Here is a 24,396-nt window from a genome sequence, read left to right as displayed (position 1 = left end):
TGGCACCCCTTGCCCCCCCAGTTGCTCAGAAGCTGCTTCTGTGAAGATGGGTCTGTGATTGGATGTCAAACACACCTGAAAGGCCAGGAGAAGCCCTCACTGGTCTTGTCTTTCAGGGACATTTTTTTCTTTCCTTGTGGCCTCCACTTTTGGTGCATATTTCAAAGTTGAGCATCTTTTTACAAAATTAAAAGTAACGAGTTTTGTTGTTGTTATAAAAGCAATATATGTTTATTATATAAAAAGAAAGAAAAAAGATAGTCAAAACATTGAAATATCATTTAAGTCTTCTTTTAGGAATTAAACAGTGTGTGTATTTTTGGGGATCTTTTTTCATGGGCAAAATACGTATTTGTTTTTTCCCCTCTAAAATAAAGGTGGGATTCTACTGAACTTTCTCTCTCTCTCTCTTTTTTTTTTTTTTAAACCTCACCAAGGTTATTTTTCCCCATTGATCTTTAGAGAGAGAGAGTGAAAGGAGGGAGGGAGGGATGGACAGGGTGGGAGGTGGGGGGAAGAGAGAGAGAGAGAAAGAGAGAGAGATCGCTTCCACATGCCCCAACCAGGGCTAGGGATCGAGCCTGCAACTGAGGTACATGCTGTACCCTTGACCGGGAATCAAACCCAAAACTCTCGGTCCACAGGCTGATATTCTAACCGACTAAGGTTGAACTTACTCATTTTAACTAGCATTTTCCCTTCTTATTGTAATTTTAGCCTTTCTCCTTATCAATGAATATTTTTTTTAATTAAATCTTTATTGTTCAGATTATTACATTTGTTCCTCTTTTTTTTCCCCCCATAACTCCCCTCCTCCCAGTTCCCACCCCACCCTCCGCCCTCACTCCCCACCCACTGTCCTCATCCATAGGTGCACGATTTTTGTCCAGTCTCTTCCCGCATCTCCCACACCCCTTTCCCCCCCAGGAATAGTCAGTCCATTCCCTTTCTATGTCCCTGATTCTATTATAATCAACAGTTCATTCTGTTCATCAGATTATTTATTCACTTGATTCTTAGATTCACTTGTTGATAGATGCATATTTGTTGTTCATAATTTGTATCTTTACCTTTTTCTTCCTCTTCCTCTTCTTAAAGGATACCTTTCAGCATTTCATATAATCCTGGTTTGGTGGTGATGAACTCCTTTAGCTTTTCCTTATCTGTGAAGCTCTTTATCTGACCTTCAATTCTGAATGATAGCTTTGCTGGATAAAGTAATCTTGGTTGTAGGTTCTTGGTATTCATCACTTTGAATATTTCTTGCCACTCCCTTCTGGCCTGCAAAGTTTCTGTTGAGAAATCAGCTGACAGTCGTATGGGTATTCCCTTGTAGGTAACTGAGCTTCTTTCTCTTGCAGTTTTTAAGACTCTCTCTTTATCTTTTGCTCTTGGCATTTTAATTATGATGTGTCTTGGTGTGGTCCTCTTTGGATTCCTTTTGTTTGGGGTTCTCCGCGCTTCTTGGACCTGTAAGTCCATTTCTTTCACCAGGTGGGGGAAGTTTTCTGTCATTATTTCTTCAAATAGGTTTTCAATATCTTGCTCTCTCTCATCTTCTGGCACCCCTATAATTCTGATGTTGGTACGCTTGAAGCTGTCCCAGAGGCTCCTTACACTATCCTCGCATTTTTGGATTCTTTTTTCATTTTGCTTTTCCGGTTGGGTGTTTTTTGCTTCCTCGCATTTCAAATCATTGACTTGATTCTTGCGCTCCTCTGGTCTGCTGTTGGGAGTCTGTATAATATTCGTTATTTCAGTCCGTGTATGCTTAATTTCTAGTTGGTTCCCCAATATAAGATCGAGGGTCTCATTAGTTTTCTTGTAGATCTCATTAAGTTTATCGGCGGCTTCTAAACAGTTCTTGAGAGACCTTAAAAGTGTGGTTCTGAACTCTATATCTTCCATTGACAATTTTGTCCTGTTTCTTTGTCTCCGCATTTTGTTATGCTGCCTTGGTGCACCCCCTAGTGGTCTTTGTTCGCAGTCTTATAGTTAAATCTTGATTGTTGTAGCTAATTCCAGGGAGGGTTTGACCTCCAGGCCAAGTGGCTATGAGAATCAGCTGTGTCAGCAGTCAATGAATATTTTTTACAAATAGATTTTTCAATGGCAGTGGAGTGTTCTTTTGCATAGGTGGACCATAACTTATGTTGCTGGACATTTAAACTGTTTCCAGTTTCTCTCTATGGTCTGCTACAGACACCAGGCCAAAAGCTACTTATCATCACCCATGTTTTCATATCTATTTAGTCTTGTCACTGGCTTTCCTCTAGGACAGCGGTTCTCAACCTATGGATTGCGACCCCTTTGGCGGTCGAACAACCCTTTCACAGAGGTCGCCTAAGACCATCCTGCATATCATATATTTACATTACAATTCATAACAGTAACAACATTATAGTTTTGAAGTAGCAACGAAAATAATTTTATGGTTGGGTCACAACATGAGGAACTGTATTTAAAGGGCCAGAAGGTTGAGAACCACTGCTCTAGGACCATATGAGGTCCAGCATTTCATTTAACCAAGACCCAGGGGCAAACCTGAAATTACTCAGGTCACCAGATTTGATGCTTACAGTAACTTTGGCCATCTGATTCATACTGACAATTAGACAACTAGCTCTCAATTTTTAAGTTAATAGAGTAAAACAGAATTAAATACATTCTTTTAAAAAATATATTTCTTTATTGATTTCAGAAAGGAAGGGACAAGGAGAGAGAGAGAGAGAAACATCAATGATGAGAGAATCATTGATCGGCTTGCCTCCTGCACGCCCCCTACTGGGGATTGAGCCCACAACCCAGGCATGTGCCCTTGGCCAGAATCCAACCTGAGACCCTTCACTCCGCAGGCTGACGCTCTATCCACTGAGCCAAGCCAGCTAGGGCTAAGTAAATTCTTTGTTTTATTTTATGTAATTTCTTTTTCCATCACCATTTATCCCTCCACCTACCAGTACTTTTTGAAGTGAAAAGTTTCTTCCCTGAGGATCTTAGGATGGCCCTCCCAGCTTAGTTTGCAAGCCCTTGCTGTGGTGTTTACACCAGCATGAAATAAATGCTCATGCCAGTTCTCACCCACTCCTCCTTTACACTCATTAGCAGATGTTAAAGCTGGAGTCCAAAGCCTGTTGGTTAATGTCCATAGTATGAACTTAACCGTTTGTGAATTTTGTTGTTTTAGCCTGCTTTTGTTCAGCATTCCTTTAACTTTTTTTGAGTGATTGTGGTATATCCAACATGCTGTGAGACACAGAGGGAGATTTAGAGGAAGAAAAAATATCCCATGACCTTGAGGTTCTTACATTCTCCCTGAGAGGAAGAGGATGGTAATTAAGTACACATGACACAACTAATCATTGCATGAAGATGGGCCAGATAACATGGCAGTAAGCCATCCACGTAAGAACTAAGACATTGGGGGTTGTCAGAGAGCTCAGGGCAGGGTGTGGTCAGCTAAGGAAGGCTTTGTTGTAGGACATGAGTTTGGATGAACTGCCTCTTATAGGGAGCAAGGAAATTGAAAGGGGTCAGCGGAAGCATGTTAGGTGGATGAGTAACAAGGTGTCTGAGCAGAAGTGAGCAGTTGCTGTGTAAGGTAGAGCCAAAAGAATAAGTAGAATGGACAGACCATGGGGCTGTGCTAAGTACTCCAAGTGTAAAAGTTCCCTATCATATGCCATTATAATGTGTAATAATTTATGTGGCTTTATTTAACCACTATTTCTAATTTTCCCTTTCTTCTATAGTGTATCATTCTTGTCATAGCGAAGAGAAGTGTCCGCCTTGTACTTTCCTAACTCAGAAATGGTGCATGGGCAAACATGAGGTAAGTTTTCTCTGTCATGTTCATTATTCCAACCAGAGATTTATTTTTATTGAATTACTTTGAGTTGTTAGTCTCATTTTTTCTCAAAATTAATACTCCCAGGAAGCAGAGGTTTGCTATTGACACCTAAAAAAAAAAAATTAAGGTATGCCCTAGCTCAGTGATGGCGAACCTATGACACCTCTGTCACCTCTGACATGCGAACTCATTTTTTTGGTTGATTTTTCTTTGTTAAATGGCATTTAAATATATAAAATAAATATCAAAAATATAAGTCTTTGTTTTACTATGGTTGCAAATGTAAAAAAATTTCTATATGTGACACGGCACCAGAGTTAAGTTAGGGATTTTCAAAATGCTGACATGCTGAGCTCAAAAGGTTCGCCATCACTGCCCTAGCTGGTTTGGCTCAGTGGATAGTGTCGGCCTGCAGACTGAAGGATCCCAGGTTCGATTCCGGTCAAGGGCGTGTACCTTGGTAGCAGGTTCCCCAGCCCTGGTTGGGGTGTGTGCAGGAGGAACCAATCGATGTGTCTCTCTCACATCGATGTTTCTCTCTGTCTTTCCCTCTCCCTTCAATGGAAAAATATCCTTGGTTGAGGATTAACAGTAATAAATATAAAAGTAAAAGGAAAAAAGTATATAAAAGTATATTAAGGTATATTTTGCATAACTATATACTACACACACACACACACACACACACACACACACACACACACACACGAAATAACATCCTAAAGGGTAATGAGAATATAGCCAAGTCATTAGGGGAGGGGACAACAGAGGGCACTTAATGTGCAAAAATTACCTTCAGCACCCTGGTAGTAGAGTAGGTAAGTGTTTAATGATCGGGAACTATAATCTACCAAAATACTGATTCCAAAGTGTTACAAGCTTGTACACCCTAGACTTCAGAGACCTCTTCAAAAGTGATAATTATATGTCACTGGAGTCAAAATATGTTTCTCATTTTGAGAATTCTTGAAAGAATTTGAGTGATTATATAAAAGTAACCTTTGGTTCCCTAGGAATACAATTTCTGCATCTTTTTCCTGGAGTGAGGAATCCTGGAAGGAGGCATTTCTAAGAAAAAATGAGTTGGGAGTTACAATGGCTGATTGACTTAATTTTTTAAACGACAGAGTTGTCTAAAGTTGTGGAGATTATGAGTTAGGAGATACAGGAGAGTTGAACATTTAATTATATGTAACAGTCCTGCCTTGGCCAGGTAGCTCAGTTGGTTAGAGTGTCATCCCAATATGCTAAGGTTGTGGGTTTGATTCCCTAGTCAAGGCACATACAAAAATCAACCAATGAATGCATAAATAAGTGGAATAACAAATCAATCTCTCTTTTTCTCTCTCTCTCTCTCTCTCTCTCTCTCTCTCTCTCTCTCTCTCTCTCCCCCCCCCCAAAAAAAAAAATCAATAAAAACACAACAACACACAAACAGCCCTACCAGCAGCTTGAAGCCATGGGCCATCAGTGCCCCAGCTCTCAGGATTTGTCTGTCAACTTAGTGCCCTAGGGAGAAGATTGTCTGATCCCCCAGTTGGTCACAGCATTTCAAATACTCCTAGTTATGTGGCTTCATATGCTTATTACCACCTTGGGAAGTTTATATCCCAAGTCATACCTAGCTGTTCCCATATATCCTTTTGTATCTTAACAAGCATTATTAAATAAGGTTCATATTTGTTTTTTAACTAAACTTTCAGACTTTGAAAAGTCGCCTAATTTTTTTCAGATAAAAATTACGTTTTGAAAAAAATATTCTTGTCCAGCCAGCATGGTTCAGTGGTTGAGCATCAACCTGTGAATCATGCCCAGGTTGTGAGCTTGATCCCCAGTGTGGGGCGTGCAGAAGGCAGCTTTCTCTTCATCGTTGATGTTTCTATCTCTCCTACCCTCTCTGAAAACAATAAAAATATATTTTTTCAAAAAAAAGGAAAAGATAATTCTTTTTGAAAGTTTAGAAATGTTTAGATAGAAAGTTAAAACTCACCCCAAATCCCACATAGAGATGAAAAAAAAGTGACTACTTCCTTCTCTCCTAGTTACGAAGCAACATCCCATGTCACCTGGTTGACATCTCTTGCGGATTACCCTGCAGTGCTGCACTACCGTGTGGGATGCACAGGTGTCAGAGACTCTGTCACAAAGGAGAGTGTCTTGTGGATGAGGCTTGCAAGCAGCCCTGCACCACCCCCAGAGCTGACTGTGGCCACCCCTGCATGGCACCCTGCCACCTCAGCTCACCCTGCCCCGTGACTGCTTGCAAAGCCAAGGTGTGTATTCCCAGCTCCAGGTGCAGCATAGACTCTGGTTCTCAGGCTGCTAATGAGTCTAGAACTGCCTGTAGCAGCACCTGGGCATGCATCCTTATCAGAGGTCATTGGTTGCAAGAAACTGCAAGTTAAATTAGCAAGAGAAAGGTGGAATAAATTGCATAGATTTCTGTCGGCCCACCTTGAAATGGCCTTTTAAATATATAAGGGTCTGTTTTATGCAAGATGTTTTGCTAGGTGTTGGGACTATACCAGTGAACGGGAGACACATGATCCCTTCAATTAAATGGGTCAGATAATTAATTACTCAATTAATTATGATTGGTGTCAGGAAGGAGTATTACACCCATGTAAAGGGAGCTGTGAGAGTATGTGAGAAGGGGACTAACATGGTCTGAGGGATTAAGCAAGGCCCCCCTGAGGAGGTGAAAGCAGTGGGATGAGGAATAGTTGGTTAGGCCAACTATAGTTGGTTGGTTCTAGGTCAGATGTGTGTCTCTGGTTCAGTGGTAAAAACTCCATTCTAGGCCCGTCCTTTCATGTGGGGTTAAGGATAAGAGTAGTTCCCAGAAAGGGGCATCTCAGCTACCACTTAGATTGCAATGAGGCTAACTTCCTCCATCTCAGAGGGCAGCCACTCACTGTCTCTCTCTTTGCCATGATTTGATTTGAGAGAGGCTTTAAAAGGGAAAGCTGCCTATTCACATGGTTGCCATGTACTAAATGTCTCTCCATGTTAATCTTCTTTCAGATTGAGCTGCAGTGTGAATGTGGACGAAGAAAAGAGATCATGATTTGCTCTGAAGCATCCAGTACTTATCAAAGGTTAGTGCTACCTAAATGGTAACAATTGGTGGATCTAATAAAGGGAATACACGTGTTTATTGTAGGATCCTTGCAACTTTTGTAAAAGTTGGAAAGTTTTTAAGAAAATTTTCTTGAATTTCATTTTTCTGGTTCAAAGAAAAGGTTCTGCTTTATGTACCTTTCCTTCCTGAACTTTAATTTATAAAATAACTTCTTTATTTCTCCTCCTCCTTCTTCCTCTCTCTCCCCTTTTGGTCTTATTACACCATGAAATCAGAAGGGAAGATGTTCTGAAGTTATTTTAATGCCCTACCAGTTGTGGTGGCACAGCTAGGACCAAGTCCTGTGTTCTTCCCCTGGGGTGGGGGTTTCTGACTGTCTTTGTAGCCTCCAGAAATCTTGGGACCCATGTGTTCACACAGGGATCTGAGTACAGAAGTGGAAGTGTTAGGAATGGATGGTTGTGTGCCATGGATACAGAGATGTGCCATGGAGATAGGACTTTAGGAGTATGCAGACAACAGAGAGTGGCAGTGTTGGGATACCCCCAGAGTCCCAGGCATTGCCCTGGATGTTCAAGGGAGCACTGAGGAGTGGATTGTCTCATAGTTTCTTGTGGAGCTAGCTGCTTGGAATCTGATTGAGGAGATATGCCATCAGCATGTAAGTAGTTTATAATAGATGGGCTTTCCAGGTCACACAAATTGTTGAGTGATACATATGCCTTGAAAGAAGTCTTCTGTGTGCCTAGTACAGTGATGGCGAACCTTTTGAGCTCAGCGTGTCAGCATTTTGAAAAACCCTAACTTAACTCTGGTGCCGTGTCACATATAGAAATTTTTTTATATTTGCAACCATAGTAAAACAAAGACTTACATTTTTGATATTTATTTTATATATTTAAATGCCATTTAACAAAGAAAAATCAACCAAAAAAATGAGTTCACGTGTCACCTCTGACACACGTGTCATAGGTTCGCCATCACTGGCCTAGTATGAAGAGGTTTTTGTGAAACTGCAGTGCCTTTTCTTTCCTTTCTTTTTTATACTTCAGAATAGCTGCTATTTCCATGGCCTCTAAAATAACAGACATGCAGCTTGGAGATTCAGTGGAGATCAGCAAGTTAATTACTAAGAAGGAAATTCACCAAGCCAGGTAATTTTTTTTTTTTTAATCTTCACCCAAGGATATTTTTCCATTGATTTTTAGAGAGAGTGGAAGAGAGAGGGAAGGACAGAGAGAAATCTTGATTTGAGAGAAGCACATCAATTGGTTGCTTCCTGCACGCGCCCCAACCAGAGCCTGGGCCAGGGCCCAGGCCGGGGAGGAGCCCTTGACCCCGGGACTCTTCTGTCTGTAAGCCGGCACTCTATCCACTGAGCAAAACTGGCTAGAGCAAGCCAGGTAATTTAAAAATGTGTGGCTATGCCTTCTTTCTCCTATTAGGCTTAATTTCCAAAGGACCGGAACAATTCATTTCTCAGTACCTCACAGAAAATCCGTGTACACAAAGGTATTCAACAAACCTTTGATATTAAGAGTTACACACAATCCAATCCAATGAATTCTACTCAGTGTATAGCTGAGCCTAGAAAAGACTTTTCCAGGCCTCACTCCAGCCAGTAGCCAGAGGAAGCAGAGGCGCAGATGTGTTTAGCCCAACCCACTGGAGAACAGAGAACCAGAGTGGTAGCTATGTCAGGAGGTGGAGGTGGGGCTGTCAGAGGGGGACTGGGAGCATTTTTGGGGACTGGGCAGGCAGGGGACACTCTGAGGCCCTTCTTAGGATTCCTCAACTTTCATAACTCAGAGGCCTGCCCACTTGTCCTTGACAAGGACCTTATCCAGCCATCCTCTGGCCTAGAGTCTGCTCTGTTTCCAGGTTGACTAATAACTAAGATCTTATTACTAGCTAGAAACTGTGAAACCTGTGCCCTGACTTTATTTTTTTCATTTACTTCCCAAGGCTGGAATGTGATGAGGAGTGTTCAGCCTTAGAAAGGAAAAAGTAAGTAATGTCAACTGCTGTTCACCTAATTGTCCTTAAGCTCTGTGAAACTAGTGGGAGGAAGCAACCCTTCAACATTCACTTGCTCCTGCTCTGCATATTTCCCTGCTATTGGAGAGCAAGAGAAATTTGATCCTCAAGAATTGAAGTATCTAAGGATAAAGTACTTAACATGATTTCAGCATATTTCTGAAACATGAGCTCGTATGGTTTTGGGCACGGTATAAATATCACATGCACAGCATGCTTATCCATGACTAGCAGACTTCCTGATTCCACTGGAGAAAAGAGGCTTAAAATTTTTTTTTTTTTTTTTGAGGCTTAAAATTTTTTAGTGAACTTGTATGTTGAAGTATAATATGTATGTAGAAGATCAGAAGTATATAGATCAGTGAGTCATCACAAAGTGAATACAGTGTTATAATCAGCACCAGGTCAAGAAATGGAAAATTGCCAGAATCCTCTCTGTACTCCACAGGGATATAACCTCTTATTCTGACTTCTGACACTTTAGGTTAGTTTTATCTGTTTTTGAAATTTATATAAATGATGAAATCATATAGCTTGCATTAGTTTTGTCTAGCTTCTTTCATTACATTTGTGACATTCATTCTTCTTGTTGCATCTAGCAGTACTTTGTTCACTTTCATTCCCACTTATTTTATTGTATCAGTATATCATAATCTTTTCTACCATTAATAGATATCTGTGTTACCAGTATTGGGCTATTACAAATAATGTTCTGTAAAAAACATTCTTGTTTTGGTGCATACATGTATTTGTTTCTATTGAATATAAACCTAGGAGTAGAATTGCTTATTAACCCTTTGAGTGCCAACCAATATCCTAGGAACTATGCTAAAATTGCCAAGGCATTTTTGCTGATTTTACAGCAATTTAGGAAAAAAATTATGAATTGCAAGTAAATGAAGTTACATATTCAAAAACTTAAGGAAACCTTTACGACATTTGTTTTCATCTTTGACATATATTGTTTGCTGATTGTATTATAAAATACTAGTAGAAAAAAAATTTGAGCAAAACATATAATGTTAAAGCGCTCCTGGCAGTTTTGGCGAGAGACAGGAGGAGCGCGATTGCGCTCCCCGGCACTCTAGGTATTAATAGGGTATGCATATGTTCAGCTTTATTTGATTCTGCCAAACAGTGTCCAAAATGGTTGTACCAATTACACTCTCACCAGCAGGGTCATAGTTCTTATTGCTCTTTTTTTTTTTTAATTCTCACCTGAGAATATTTTTTTCATTGATCTTTAGAGAGAGAGAGGAAGGGAGAGAAGAGGGGGAGAGAGGGAAACATTGATGTGAGAGAGACATATCAACTGGTTGCCTCCCACATGTGCCCAGCTGGGACATGGAATCTAACCTGCAACCAAGGTACGTGCCCTTGACCCTTGGTTCGAGGGCCAACACTCTAACCACTGAGGAAAACTGGCCAGGGCTGCTCTACATTTTTGTTAGCACCTAGAATAGTCAGTATTTTTATTTTAATCCATTCTCCTGGATGAATAGCCTGATGTTAATGAGCTTTTAACTTATATTTACCTGATGACCAGTGAGATTGAGCACCTTTTCCTATGTTTATTAGTCATTTGGATGTTGTCTTTTATGAAATGCCTGCTCCAGTCTTTTTTTTTACATAGTTTTAAGTTGTGTTGTCTGGCTTTTTTCATATTGTTTAGTAGGAGTTCTTTATATATTTTGGATATGAGACCTTTGTTGGTTTTATATATTGTATTTTTTCATACTTCCTGCCTTTTCACTCTCTTCATGGTATCTTGATAAACAGAAGTTTCTCTTTTTAAAAAAATATATTTTATTGATTTTTTACAAAGAGGAAGGGAGAGGGATAGAGAGTTAGAAACATTGATGAGAGAAAAACATCCATCAGCTGCCTCCTGCACACCCCCTACTGGGGATGTGCCCGCAATCAAGGTACATGCCCTTGACCAGAATCGAATCTGGGACCCTTCAGTCCGCAGGCCGACGCTCTATCCACTGAGCCAAACCGGTTAGGGCAGACAGAAGTTTCTAATGTTAAGGTAGTCCAGTTTATCAGTCTTTTCCTTAGTGAGTAGGGTTTTTTATGTCCTATTTAAGAAATATTTGTCTGTCCCCGGTCATGATGACATTCTTTGTTACTGCCTAGAAGATGTATTATTTTACCTTTAACATTTAGAACTATAGTTGACCTAGACTGATTTTATGATCATGGTATATGAGGAGGGGTGGTCATGATTCAGTGTTTTTTCATATGAATATTCATTTGACCAGTACCATTTAACAAGACATTCTTTTTTCAGTGCTCTGTAGTGCTACCTTTATTTTATTTCATGAGGGATGAGGTTTAAGTAAATTGCAGGATATACATAGTTAGAAGATTATGCATTATTAAAACAGTATGTGTGAAAACTAAACAGTAATATGAGAAAAGCTAATCACATAATGATAGGGGAGAAAAAGAGGCAAAGTTTTATGTGCACTGATTGTATTGTATTTATTGGGAGGGAAATCTGAAAGGAAATGTACAAAAATGCAGTGCTTATGTTGTTAACAGGGATTATTTTCCAGACTTCTATAATGTGATGTTAATTTTAATATTTATAGGTCTACTTAATGTTTAGGTGAAACCTCATCCCTCATTGACCATTTCTAGTACTCTCAAACCCCCAGCCTTCTTTTCACCAAAAAATCTAAGTCCCCACTGTTATCCTGTGGCTTGCTTGGACCCACATAGATCTGTCTTGTTTATTTTCTTCTATGAAGACAATACTATATTTTGTCCCAAGTTGTTATTCTTTCCTTAATAATCGGGCTTACCAAAATGAGATCATCCTATATAATAAAAGCGTAGTATGCAAATTGTCCTGGTCAAATTCCCAGGAGGTCTTCTGGGAGTTCGACCAGGGGGCGGGGACGTCAGGGGGAAGGGAGGGCGGCCAGCAGCTGCTAAGGACCCTACCAGTGCACACATTTCATGCATGCACTGGGCCTCTAGTTAATGTATAAAGAACTTGGGACATGTTGAGCACTTTGTGTTACTATAAGATAGTTTCCCCCTCCTTTCCTTTTATTTACATATTCTTCTCTTATTTTTAGACAGTTAGCAGAGGCATTTCATATCAGTGATGATTCTGATCCTTTCAATGTACGTTCTTCAGCATCAAAATTTAGTGACAGTTTGAAAGAAGATGCCAGGTATGTAACTTGTTACTGACTTTCTTGATTGTGGCTTATAAGAATGTTTGGTCTTTTAAGATAGAACTAATATGTACTCTGATTGAGTGAGTTAAAGTTTATATATCTATTACAGGATATTATATGATGTTTAATAAAAATCCTTCTCTTGGTTTCAGAACTATCTCTTGAAGAGTTGAACTTGGTGTGTGTGTGTGTGTGTGTGTGTGTGTGTGTCTGTCCGTGTGTCCCCTATGGCAGGTGTTTGGGCCTCCTCAGGGCTGGACTAGCCTAAACACTGGCCAAATGCCAACTCTGTCCACCCAGGTCTCAGTCACATGGGGCCTCACTTGGGCAGTAACAGCTCTTATTGTCCACTTATCTCCTAGCCCTCTGATGGCTATTTCTTCTTCCATCTTCTCCTTTCTCATATTTGTTTTCTCTTTCTTAGTTCAGTCATAATCAACATTCTGTTATCTGACAATTCCTGACCTCTGCAGTTTTTTTGCTCATATTGTCCATTATAGTTCATTTAGTTCACTTACCCTCTGTCCCCACTTTATAGGCAGAAAGGGTGGGCAGGAGGGATTTTCAAAGAGCAGAAACAGATGAAGTTAACTGTCGTGATTTCTCATTTCAGGAAGGACCTAAAGTTTGTCAGTGACGTTGAGAAGGAAATGAAAGCCCTTGTGGAAGCCGTGGATAAGGTTGAAGTCAAAACATACCATTGGACATATCTCTGAGGCCAGCTTGATAAAAAATCAAGTCCCAGAAACACTCTTGGTATAGAGTAGTTGTAGAAAAGTCACAACTTCCTTTTAAGGATTCTTGCCTTTCCCAAAAGCTCAGCCATAATAGTATCCACAGAACACCCGCCTGTCTTGGTTTAGGAAAGATATCTGCAGTAAAATTACATGTAAATAAACATCCTAGTTCATTGCCTAAGGGTGGGTGAAGAAACCTGGACGAGGGCTTTCAATAGTGATAATTGAAAGACTATGTGAGATACTTAGGGAGACGTGCTGGGCCCTCAGGTCTCTGAAGGGCTGTTGTAGAATAGGACACACTAGTTCTTTATTACTCCAAAAGCAGAAAAGAAATCCTTGGGTAAAAGTAAAAAGATGGCTGACTAGAGCTGAAGAGTAACGGCATAGACTTTTTTAGAGTCTCAAGCGTGTGAGGCCTCACCCAGCCGGCATGGCTCAGTGTTTGTCAACCTATGAACCAGGAGGTCACCGTTTGATTCCCGGGCAGGGCACATGCCTGGGTTGCGGGCTTGATCCCCAGTGTGGGGCATGCAGGAGGCAGCCAATGATTCTCTCTCATCGATGTTTCTATCTCTTCATCTCCCTTCCTCTGAAATCAATAAAAAAATTTATTTTAAAAAAAGAGAGAGTGAGGCCTCTCTCCTGGAGGCAGCCAGGGATGTTGAGGAGGTAGCTTGAAGCAAAAGAAGTCTTTAGCCAGAAGCAGCCAGCTACACAGTGGCTTCCTCTTCGTTCAGTGGGGACTCAGAGTGAGGATGAGATGCTTTAGCTTCATATCTAATGAAGTTTTCTTTCCCACCATCTGTCTTGCCCCCTTCCATTCCTCCCTTTGTTCTCACTTCCCAGCAGGATACTAACACAAAGGAGGAAATGGAATAATTGTTCCTCTTCTAATTAGGAAACCTGAGCAAATGTATTTTTCTTTTTAGTATGTTTTTATTGATTTCAGAGAGGAAGGAAGAGAGAGAGATCAAAGCATCAATGATGAGAGAGAATCATTGATTGGCTGCCTCCTGCATGGCTGCCCCAGTGGGGTCAAGCCTGCAACCCAGGCATGTGCCCTGAATGGGAATCTAACTGTGATCTCCTGGTTCATAGGTCGATGCTCAACCACTGAGCCACACTGGCTGGGCCTGAGCAAATGTATTTTTCTGCTTGAGTGTCTATATCTGCACATATATGATTTTTAGTGCAGAAGGTACTTTTTTAGGAAGTGAGATTTTCCTGTTTTGTAAGTCTTGTATTTATTTAGTCATTTCTTGGGATTATCACCCTCTCCACACTTATAGGCCTCCTCAGGAGGAGCCAATCACTGTCTAAGTCTTAGTTCACTTACCTTTGTCCCTCACCTGGGCAGCTACTACTGTGTGGCTGGCAGTAGATGAAGTGCATCAGCCCTCATCCTCCCAAACTGCTGTCCTTGTTTGGCAGTCAGTCAAGTGCTGTGCATTGTAGGCCTCTAAAACTCAGCTGCCTCTCTGTTGACCCAGGCTGTTCTGGTGTGGGGGGAAGGAACTTTGTAAGCATATTTGGATTCCAAGGTAATTTTATCACTCATCCTCTTTTCCCTTAATATAGGGAAAGAACAATAAGAAGAGCCACTTCTTCCCTCCCATGAACAGAGACCATCGCCGGATCATCCACGAACTGGCCCAGGTGTACGGCCTGGAGAGCGTGAGCTATGACAGTGAACCGAAGCGCAACGTCGTCGTCATTGCAGTCAGGTGGGTTGGTCTTGCCATCAGAGGAGGAACTGCTTGGTGGAGCAAACTGGACCCGGGCAGCAGTCTGTCAGTGTTTGCTTTCCTACTTCCTCTCCTGGAAGAATAGTTCTCCTTCTGGGACAGCCACTCTGAGGTGATCTAAAAGTCCATTCAGAGAGCCAAAGCTTCCGTCCACAGAACAGACCCACATAAAGAATACAAGCCTCACGTCTGTCCAGATCCACATCGGTCACTGGAAGCAGCATTCCTCAGGCTGAGGGAGCAGACCCTGAGGGCCTGGGCTGGGGGCCTGCCCATCACATCTGTTCCTTTTTCCCTTCTGGCATGATGGAAACAGAAAGAATGCTGCACTGTGACTCAGCATTTGCCATTAGAGGAAACGGGGGCAGTAATGTGTGACACAGGAGGGGACAAGGAGGATCTAGGATTAAGTGTGAGATGAGAAAAAGCAGGTAACCAGTGGTGGAAGGGACGAGGGTTAAGTGAAGGTGACCATGCCTGAGCGGGGACAGTCATATCAGAGAGTGCTCAGCAACATCATAGCGTCATGGACGGGATTTCTAGCTGTCTGCCTGTCTCCACAAAAAATTCTCACTTCTTAATATTTTGTGTTCTTTTATCAGAGGGAAGTCTGTTTGTCCAACTACCACGTTGACAAGTGTACTTGAAAAGGAAATGCAGGCACGGCCTCCACCCCCAATTCCTCATCACAGACAGACAGACAAGTAAGGATTGTTCAGCTGCTTTCCAAAGGGTCCTGGCTGTTCAGAGAAGCTAGCAGGGCTGAGCTATCCTGGGCTGCCCCAGCCATTGGTGGCTTCTTCAGGCCTGGCCTTGGGGTTCCATGTTCAAATATATAAGGTTTGACTGGATGTCAGACACATTTATCATGTCAGAGGGGTTCCCATTTGATGTTTGCTATGCCCACTTCCCCTCAAGGAAGATCAGTTATGATGTAATTTCCATGGTGTAGCTGGAGACACCGGAAAGTGGATTCAGCCTGTCACACCAGATGATTTAGGAACATCATGCAGTTTACAACAGTTACTCTGGATGGAAGTGAGATTGGTGTGGGGAGTTGGCAGGAAAGAGGGGGTTTTCATGTTTTGCTCTACTTTCATACGATTTGAGTCACTTTTACAACAAAAACATGCATTCATAATTTAAAGAGAAAAGAAAACCACATTGGAAAAAAAAAAAGAAAACCACATTGGCAAGCAACAGCAAGTCTGCCAGGTGTTCTCTCAGGAGCAAGGAGAGCACTGTCCCTCCCGCTCTCCCTGGCAGAGGGAGGCTGGCTGCCTTACTGTGATGAAGCGGTGCTGTTGGAAGTTGCTCTGAAACCCATAGGGCTCCTGCTGCTGTTCTGGCCTTCCACACAGAAGCCCTGGCAGTACCTCCTACACAAAACCTCTGGGAGCATGGGTAGAGCAGTTTACAGGGTCAACATAAGGGTCATAGCAACCGCTGTTCCCCTGGGACAGATAGAGCAGCTGGGTGTTGCCCATTGGACACAGCCCCAGCAGGAGCGTCTGGGACCATGTAGCCCCAAGTGTCAGTCCCGATCATCCCTGGGAAGTAGGTGGCCTAGATTCCAGTCAGCACAGATTGCTGTCTACATGGGCAGTGGTTTTGGAAACAGGTGGAGTATTTTACATACTATTCTACAGCCGCTTCCAGTACCACCTGGGCATAACCATGTGTAGTCATTGGCCGGTTTATGCCATGTTGTATTTCCCGCGCCTCCCCCCCCCCCCCCCCCCCGTTTGCTTGCTTAATTTTTATATAAAACTGTGTTGTTGAAAATTTTTAGAATAGAGAAAATAGTATTAATATAATAAACCCCCATGCACCCATCACCAAATTTCTGCTCATGCAGACCCTGTTATCTTTTTTGTTTTAATATATTTTTACTGATTTTAGAGAGGAAGGAAGAGGGAAAGAAAGATAGAAACATCATGATGAGAGAGAATCATTGATCATTTGCCTCCTGCATGCCCCCTACTCAGGATCAAGCCCGCAACACAGGCATGTGCTCTTGACTGGAATCAAACCTGGGACTCTTCAGTCTACAGGCTGACACTTTGTCCACTGAGCCAAACCAGCTAGGGCTTTGTTATCAGAGTTTCACAAATGATAAATCACCCAATCCTTAACTTTCTAAAGACCTGAATCTGGGTTCCCCCAGAAAGAAAAGATGGATTATTCTTTGTTTGCTTTTCAGGAATCCTGGGAGCAGTAATTTACAGAAGATAGAAAAGGAGGCAGTAATTGACTACTTTGATGTCCAGGACTGAGAAGCTCAAGATGCACTTAGATGAAAGAATGATTAGGTGGGGATTCATTTGCCAGCAGATAAATCATGCTTATTCCCAACTTCCTGGTGGACTTACAGCCTCTCATACTGTCTTGTATTGATACGTTCAAAGCATGAGTGTGTCAGAAATCCCCTGTCCTCTGATCCCTCTGTATGAAGTGTCTTTGTGCAGCCAGATGCTGGCTGCACAGTCACTAGAGATTCAGTCATGTATTTGCAGAAGCTCCTCACACCTTCACTGTGATTGCTCAGAGGCTTAGGACATTGGACTTGATTTGGACAAACCAGAATATTAGCCTGAAACCCCCTTTATGACACTTAGCCATAGCCTCAGTTATCCCAGTTATCCATCCATCTCCTGAAAATGCCTGCGACATTAGATGTACGTCGCTTTCTTAATCCAGATTGATCACAGACACAAGCAAACTTCTCAGTCTGAAATATCAAACGTTGAATTTGATACACTATATCCAGAATCACATGTGTTATGTTGAACCCAGCTATCTTATGTCAGTCTTTTGCCAAAAACTGTCATAGATATATCTAGTTGAGCTTATTTTAATGGTTCTCAGTACTATTAGTTCTAGATCTAGCAGAGATCTAGAAGTTGGGTGGCTTTAAAGAATTCCATGTTTTAGACTCCAGGGAGCACCTCATACCACATCACTGAGCGTTTCTGGTGACAGTCACTTCAGCGATCCACCATGATGGCCGAGAACAAGCTCCTCCTGCCACGTTCACACTGTGGCCTCAATGTATGACCAGAGTAGCCCCAACACCTTCTCTCTGGTTGAGAAAGAGTCTCAGGTAGACTTATCTTGCCTGTGTTGCTTTCTCCCAGGCCTTTAGCAGCCATATTAGCTCTCCCTATGTCTGAGCGCTGAACTTCTGTTTGAATAGTCAGAAAAGTCTGTGGACAGTCCAGAGCTTATCCCAGCAGCCCCTGGAGGCGTACTTCAAGCTCCTATAAGGCAGGTGCATTACCAGTTACATTACCAGTTTGGCCCTCCCCATGGCACCCTCAGCACAGAGGCCAAACTTCCAACTTCCTTCTGCTCCAAAACAAGCCACAAGCCCAGAGCAACAGGAGATTTGAGAAATGACTTTACAAAACTAGCACTTAATTTTCACAGAGCAGGGCTAGCCTTTGGTCCAACCCAGACAGTCTACCTTGAAAAGCATCAGGTACAGCTGTGGGAACAGAAAATTGGAGGAAAGAGATGATCTGTAAAACCACCTTGTGTGGGCCCATTTAGCACAGGTTCAGTGGCCCTATATCCAACAGGAAGCCCACATGCAACTGTTACATCTTTTAATCAGTGGGTTTAGTCGGTGAACTGTACATTGAGAGCATCTCAGAATCAGCAGGAGGCAGGAAACCTGATTTCAGATTCCAGCTGTCATATAACAACTTGCCACTTGGTGGAATGGAGGTATCAAACTACCTCACCAGCGTGGTGGTGATTAAATGAGATAACAGGTAGAGGTACCTAACCTATCATAGGTGCTGAACGTTTATAAAAATTATACTTGATATCTGGAAAATATGTCAGCATCTTTAGTCTCCATAATACTAGCCAAGTAAAAGGTTAGTGCTGAGCATGCCTCTTCAGGTGAATCCTTGTGTGCCTACTTAGCACCCGCCTTGTACTAGGGCTGTGGGGAGCAGATGTGGCCTGTTCTTTAGTTAGTAACCCAGTAGGGGACACATACCTGAATTTATATAGTGGAATGGGTTGGTCTGCCAGAAATCGCTCATTAGTCTTATTAAAAGCTGAAGTGTTATACGAGGAGTTTTTTGTGGATGGTAGGACTGGGTTAGCTTTCATGTTGGGGGAAGGACCTCTGGTGGGGAAGAGAAACAGGAGGAAGCATTCGAGCTGCTTCTAGAGATAGCAGACTGCCATATGGAGGAAAAGTATGCCAAGTGAAGGTAAAGGGCATGAGGCAAGCCCAGGTGTATGGCTTGTGGTGGGTTTGAGGAAAGGATCTCCCAGAGTGGGCAGACAACTGGAAGTACAGGTGATGAAGCTGAAAGTGTAGGCTGGTCAACTTGAGAGCCATGAGGGATTCTAAGAGAACAGCTCGGCTGGATTCATGATCTAGAGCTGGAACCAGCAAACATTTTCTGTTAAGGGCCAGATAGTAAATATTTGAGGCTTAGAACTGTAGAGTTTCTGTTGCAGCTACCATTGTACAACTCTGCCATTGTAGTGTGAAAGCAGCCACAGACAATACACAAGTATTAGAACTCCATTCTAATAACAATTTTATAAAATCAGAATCGCATGTCATTTTTACGTCACAACATATTGTTCTTTTGCCTAACCTTTTAAAAATGTGAAAACTATTGTTAGCTTATGGGTTGTACAAAAACAACAGATGTGGCCATGGACTTTGTTTGCCAAGGGATAACAGGTAAGAGGCCCAGCTAAGAGCTCTGGGAGTGATCCAAGTGAAAGGATAAGGGTGGTGGGAACTGGTGCTGCAGAGGGAAGAGATGTCAGGAGATCCAGGAGGTAGGAGAGGATGCCTGGGAGCAGCAGAGAGCCAGCCCCCTGCATCGCCAAAGGGACCCCCAGACCCCCTCAGCAAAAAGAAGCTGCTTCTCATTCTCCATTGAGCAGTGGCTTTGGACAAGACCACATGAATGTGGACCAAAGGAAAAGATATCCCTCCACCCCATACATAGAGCCTGTGGGGACCAAGACTCCACGCTTAATCCCCAAGGATCAGGTGTATCTGTTCCACCCTCTAGCTTCACACTCTCCAGCAGGAGTTTGCTTATGGGGCCAGAGCTTTCCAGAAATCAAGTTCTTATTTCTGGAATTCACTCTGGCAGAGCTGACTCCTCTCAATAATGGTGCCCGCCTGGCGTGCAGTAGGGGGTTGTATGTGGGAATGGAGATGAAAGCAGCCCTCCAGGTTGCAGGTCTGTTTGAAGCACCTCTCGATGGTGTCCTGGACAGGACCAGCCAGGTCTCGGGGGAGGGAGGCGGTGTTAGGTCTTGCGAGGGAGGTGCAAAGTTTCAAACCAAAGGTCCTGAGATTTAGGTTTGGCATGTCCTTCCCACATGGTGCCGGTCTTTGTGCTTCATGCCTAAAAGCCTGGAGACTATTCTCTAAGGAGAACCTGCTGCTGTGCCACCTCTGCCACACTCATCAGGCAAATTCTCCCAAACTCCCCACATGACCCCAGCACAAACATCCCCTACCATCTCTCGAGGCCTTTTAGAGCTCACAATTCCCCAGGGCATTCTCTAAGCCCATCCAGCCCCTGTCTACAAAGGCCCAGACCGAAGGAACAAGGCTCCATGGGATCTCACTTGTGTGTGCCAAGCCAGGACTGGATATCCAGGCCTTGGGTTTCCCAACATAGAGCTGCCCTAGGCCAGGACGGGCCGAGTCTTCAGGATAAGGTGCATCATCTTTCCCAAACAATTGCCTGGGCATATTCCCAGTGGCCCGGGCTGCCCTCACCACAGGCTTCATGCTGCACAGCCTCCTGGGAGACCTGGGTGCAGAGAGCCCAGCTGAACTGCTAGGATGCCCAGTTGGCTGCCTCAGCTCTCTGTGTGACTCCAGGCATTTTGCTTCCAGTGTCTTGGCATTGGTCTCCCCATCTGTCGGGTGTGTAATAGTTCCTCCTTGTACACTGCCCGGAGCCATTGGGAGGGTCGTGGGGAGACGGTCTGAGAGGTCGGAGAGTCTGCCAGTGTCATTTGACATCTCAGCACGGTTACATCCCTGGAGCCTGTCCCAGGACTGTCTCAAGGGCAGCTCAGGGGGAAGGAACAGAGCAGTCGCAAAGTTGCTCTGATAGGGGCTGAGGCTTTCAGACGCACACACACCCCCTTACCCCACACACACCCCAAGTCTGACCCCTGGGTGAAGAAGTCAGAAGTCCTTATGTACCCACACTTTCCCAAGTATCTCTTCTGAGCTCGTAGTATGCACTAAGCATAGTGTTCATATTTTACTCCTCAAAGCCCCATGAGGTAGCTATTCTTATTATCCCCATTTACTAGTATACTCTGAGTAGTGGGGTAACCCAAGATCACTCAGTTAACACCTGGAGATCTAATATTCCTGCTAGGTCTGACTCCAAAACCTGTGTCCTCTCTGCTACACAGAGCAGTGGCAGCTCACACTGAAGGCCCTGGGATTGCATGACCCATGAGGTCAAGACAAGAAAGTTTATACTGTACAAATGCTGAGAACACCAGCAACTCCCCCGCCCACAACGGGTTTTCCTATAATACCCTGGAGAGGGCAGTATATATCCTCAAAGCCTGGGGATGGTGTGGGGTAGTGTTTTACACTTTGCCTCATGAAAGCTCTTTAAAACTTTTTAGAAGAGTTTATTAGCTTGAATGTATCACGTTTTCATTTTTTAATTTGTTTTTTATTCTTGAGAGTATTACAGATGTCCCCCATTCTCCCCCCCCTTTTTTTTGCTAACTCCCACCCTACTCCAGGCCTTCACAGCACTATTGTCTGTGTCCATTGGCTATGCATACATGCATATAAATTCTTTGGTTAATCTCCGCACCCCCACCACCTTCCCTCTGAGATCTATCAGTCTGTTCCGTGTATCCATGTCTCTGGACCATTTTGTTCATCAGTTTATTTTGTTCATTAGATTCTACATATAAGTGAGATCATGTGATATTTGTCTTTCTCTGAGTGGCTTATTTTGCTTAGCATAATATTCTCCAAGCCTATCCATACTGTTGCAAAGGGTAAGAGATCCTTCTTTTTACATCCATGCAGTATTCCATTGTGTAAATGTACCACAGCTTTTTTATACATTCATCTACTGATGGGCACTTGGCTGTTTCCAGATCTAGCTATTGTAAATAATGCTGCTATGAACATAGGGGTGCATATGTTCTTGCTGATTGGTGTTTCTGGTTTCTTGGGATATATTCCCAGAAGTGGGATCTCTGGGTCAAATGGCAGTTCCATTTTTAATATTTTGAGGAAGCCTGCATACTGTTTCCACAGTGACTGTACTGGTCTGCATTCCCACCAGCAGTGTACTGTGGTCCTTTTCTGCACACCTCACCAGCACTTACTGTTTCTTGATTTATTGATGGTAGCCATTCTGGCAGGTATGAGGTGATATCTCATTGTAGTTTTAATTTGCATCTCTCTGATAATTAGCGATATTGAGCATTTTTTCATGTCTCTTGGCCATCTGTATGTCCTCTGGAGATTATCTGTTTAGGTCCTTTGCCCATTTTAAAATTGGATTGTCTTCCTTTTGTTGAGTTATATGAGTTCTTTATATATTTTGGAAATTAGCCCCTTATCAGATGTATCATTGGCAAGTATGTTCTCCCATACAGTAGGTTCCCTTTTCATTTTGATGGTGGCTTCTTTTGCTGTGTAGAAGCTTTTTGGTTTGATGTAGTCCCATTTGTTTATTTTTTTACTTTATTTCTCTTGCCCTATGAGATATATCAACAAAAATTCTGCTAAGTGAGATGTAAGTGATTTTATTGTCTATATTTTCTTCTAGGATGTTTATGGTTTCAGTCACATACACACACATATCCTTACATTTAAGTATTTTACCCATTTTGAGTTTATTCTTCTATCTGGGTAAGTTAGTGGTCTAGTTTTATTACTTAGCATGTACCTGTCCGATTTTCCCAACACCATTTATTTGAAAAGACTGTTTCTATTCCATTGTATCCTCTTGCCTCCTTTGTCAAATACTAATTGACAATAATGATATGGGTCGATTACTTGGGTCTCTGATTTATATGCCTGTTCTTGTGCCAGTACCAGGCTGTTTTTTTTATTACAGTGGCTTTGTAGTATAGTTTGATATAATGCTTCCACTTGTTCGTATCTTCCTCTGTTTCTTATTTCAGTGTCCTATAGTTTTCTGAGTAGGTCTTTTACTTCCTTGATTAAGGTATCTTATTTTTGTTGTTGCACTGGTAAATGGGATTGATTTTTTAGTTTCTCTTTCTGAAAGTTCATTATTAGTGTATAAAAATGTCATCGATTTCTGGATGTTAATTTTCTATCCTGCTACTTTGTTGAATTCATTTATTAAATCTATGAGTTTTTTGATGGAGTCTTTAGAGTTTTCTATATACAATATTATGTCATCTACAAATGATAGTTTTACTTCCTCCTTTCCAATTTGTATACCTTTTATTTTTTCTCCTTGTTTGATCAGTGTGGGTAGGACTTCCAGTATTATGTTGAATAAGAGTGGTGAAAGCAGACATCCCTGTCTTGTTCCTGTTCTTAAGGGAAACGCTTTTACTTTTTGCCCATATGATATTAGCTATAGGGTTGTCATATATGGCCTTTATTATGTTCAGGTATGTTCCCTCTATTACCTCTTTGCTGAGAGTTTTTATCAGAAATGGGGGTTGGATTTTGTCAAATGCTTTTTCTGCCTCAATTGATATGATCATGTGATTTTTGTCTTCCAGTCTATGTGATGTGTCACATTTATTGATTTATTAATATTGTACTGCCTTGCATCCCCAGAATAAATCCCACTTGCTCATAGAATATGATATTTTTAATGTATTGCTGGATCTGATTTGATAATATTTTATTGAGGATTTTAGCATCTATGTTCATCAGGGAATGACCTGTAATTTTTTTTCTTTGTAGTGTCTTTATCTGGTTTTGGAATTAGGTTAATGCTGGTCTTGTGAAAAGAGCTTGGAAGTCTTCCCTTCTTTTGAAATTTTTGGAATAGTTTGAGGACAATACAAGTAGGTATTAGTTCTTTGAGTATTTGGTAAAACTCTCCTGTGAAGCCATCCGGTCCAGGACTTCTGTTTGCTGAGAGTTTTTTTAAATTACTGTTTCAATTTCATTAGTAGTTATGGGCCTGTTTAGGTTTTCTGATTCTTCCTGAGTTTTGGGAGATTTTTATGTTTCCAGAAATTTGTCCATTTTACCCAGGTTGTCCAGTTTGTTGGCATATAGTTGTGTAGTATTTTCTTACAATCATTTGCATTTCTGTGGTGTCAGTTGTTATTTCACCTCTTTCATTTCTGATTTTATTTATTTGGGTCCTCTTTCTTGCAGAGAGAACCAGTATTTAAAAAAAAAAAAAAAAGAGCCAGCTGGTGTGGCTCAGTGGTTGAGGTCACTGGTTTGATTATTGGTTGTGGCACATGCCCAGGTTGTGTGCTCGATCCCCAGTAGGGCGCATGCAGGAGGCAGCTGATTGATGTTTCCCTCCCATCAATGTTTCCTTTTTTCTCAGGTCAAAAACTCTGAAGTTACTCTGTAAAAAATCAATAAAATAAATTTTAAAAAAATCTGAAGTTATACCTGCCTCCTTACAGGCTGTAAGGGAATGAATAAGGGAGAGAGTAACAGGGCCCCTTAAGGCTACTGGAAGACAGGGCAGAGGAGTAAATGATAAGCTATAGCTCATTTTTTGAAAGGATCATTCCAGGTGCTGTA

The 24,396-nt window shown here is 42.1% G+C and overlaps 1 protein-coding gene across 6 annotated transcripts in view; it reads left to right on the top strand.

Annotated features, from left to right (window-relative positions):
* Positions 1-19,225, top strand: part of NFX1 (nuclear transcription factor, X-box binding 1) — a 62,000-nt gene extending 42,775 nt beyond the window's left edge. For 5 of the 6 annotated variants that reach the window (XM_036330592.1, XM_036330589.1, XM_036330587.1 and 2 more), the window contains 10 exons: positions 3,753-3,832; positions 5,893-6,123; positions 6,875-6,948; positions 7,985-8,086; positions 8,898-8,939; positions 12,059-12,157; positions 12,777-12,843; positions 14,482-14,627; positions 15,251-15,352; positions 16,852-19,225. In XM_036330592.1, coding sequence (XP_036186485.1) covers positions 3,753-3,832; positions 5,893-6,123; positions 6,875-6,948; positions 7,985-8,086; positions 8,898-8,939; positions 12,059-12,157; positions 12,777-12,843; positions 14,482-14,627; positions 15,251-15,352; positions 16,852-16,924 — 1,016 coding nt within the window. In that variant the 3' untranslated portion in view covers positions 16,925-19,225. The remainder of the gene's footprint in view (positions 1-3,752; positions 3,833-5,892; positions 6,124-6,874; positions 6,949-7,984; positions 8,087-8,897; positions 8,940-12,058; positions 12,158-12,776; positions 12,844-14,481; positions 14,628-15,250; positions 15,353-16,851) is intronic. The other variant, XM_036330591.1, reaches the window with a different exon arrangement.
* The last annotated feature ends 5,171 nt before the right edge of the window (positions 19,226-24,396 follow it).

Source organism: Myotis myotis, unplaced genomic scaffold (assembly GCF_014108235.1).
Source record: "Myotis myotis isolate mMyoMyo1 unplaced genomic scaffold, mMyoMyo1.p scaffold_m19_p_12, whole genome shotgun sequence".
In the NCBI taxonomy this organism is placed as follows: Eukaryota; Metazoa; Chordata; class Mammalia; order Chiroptera; family Vespertilionidae; genus Myotis; species Myotis myotis.
This window is presented reverse-complemented; position numbering and strand designations above follow the sequence as displayed.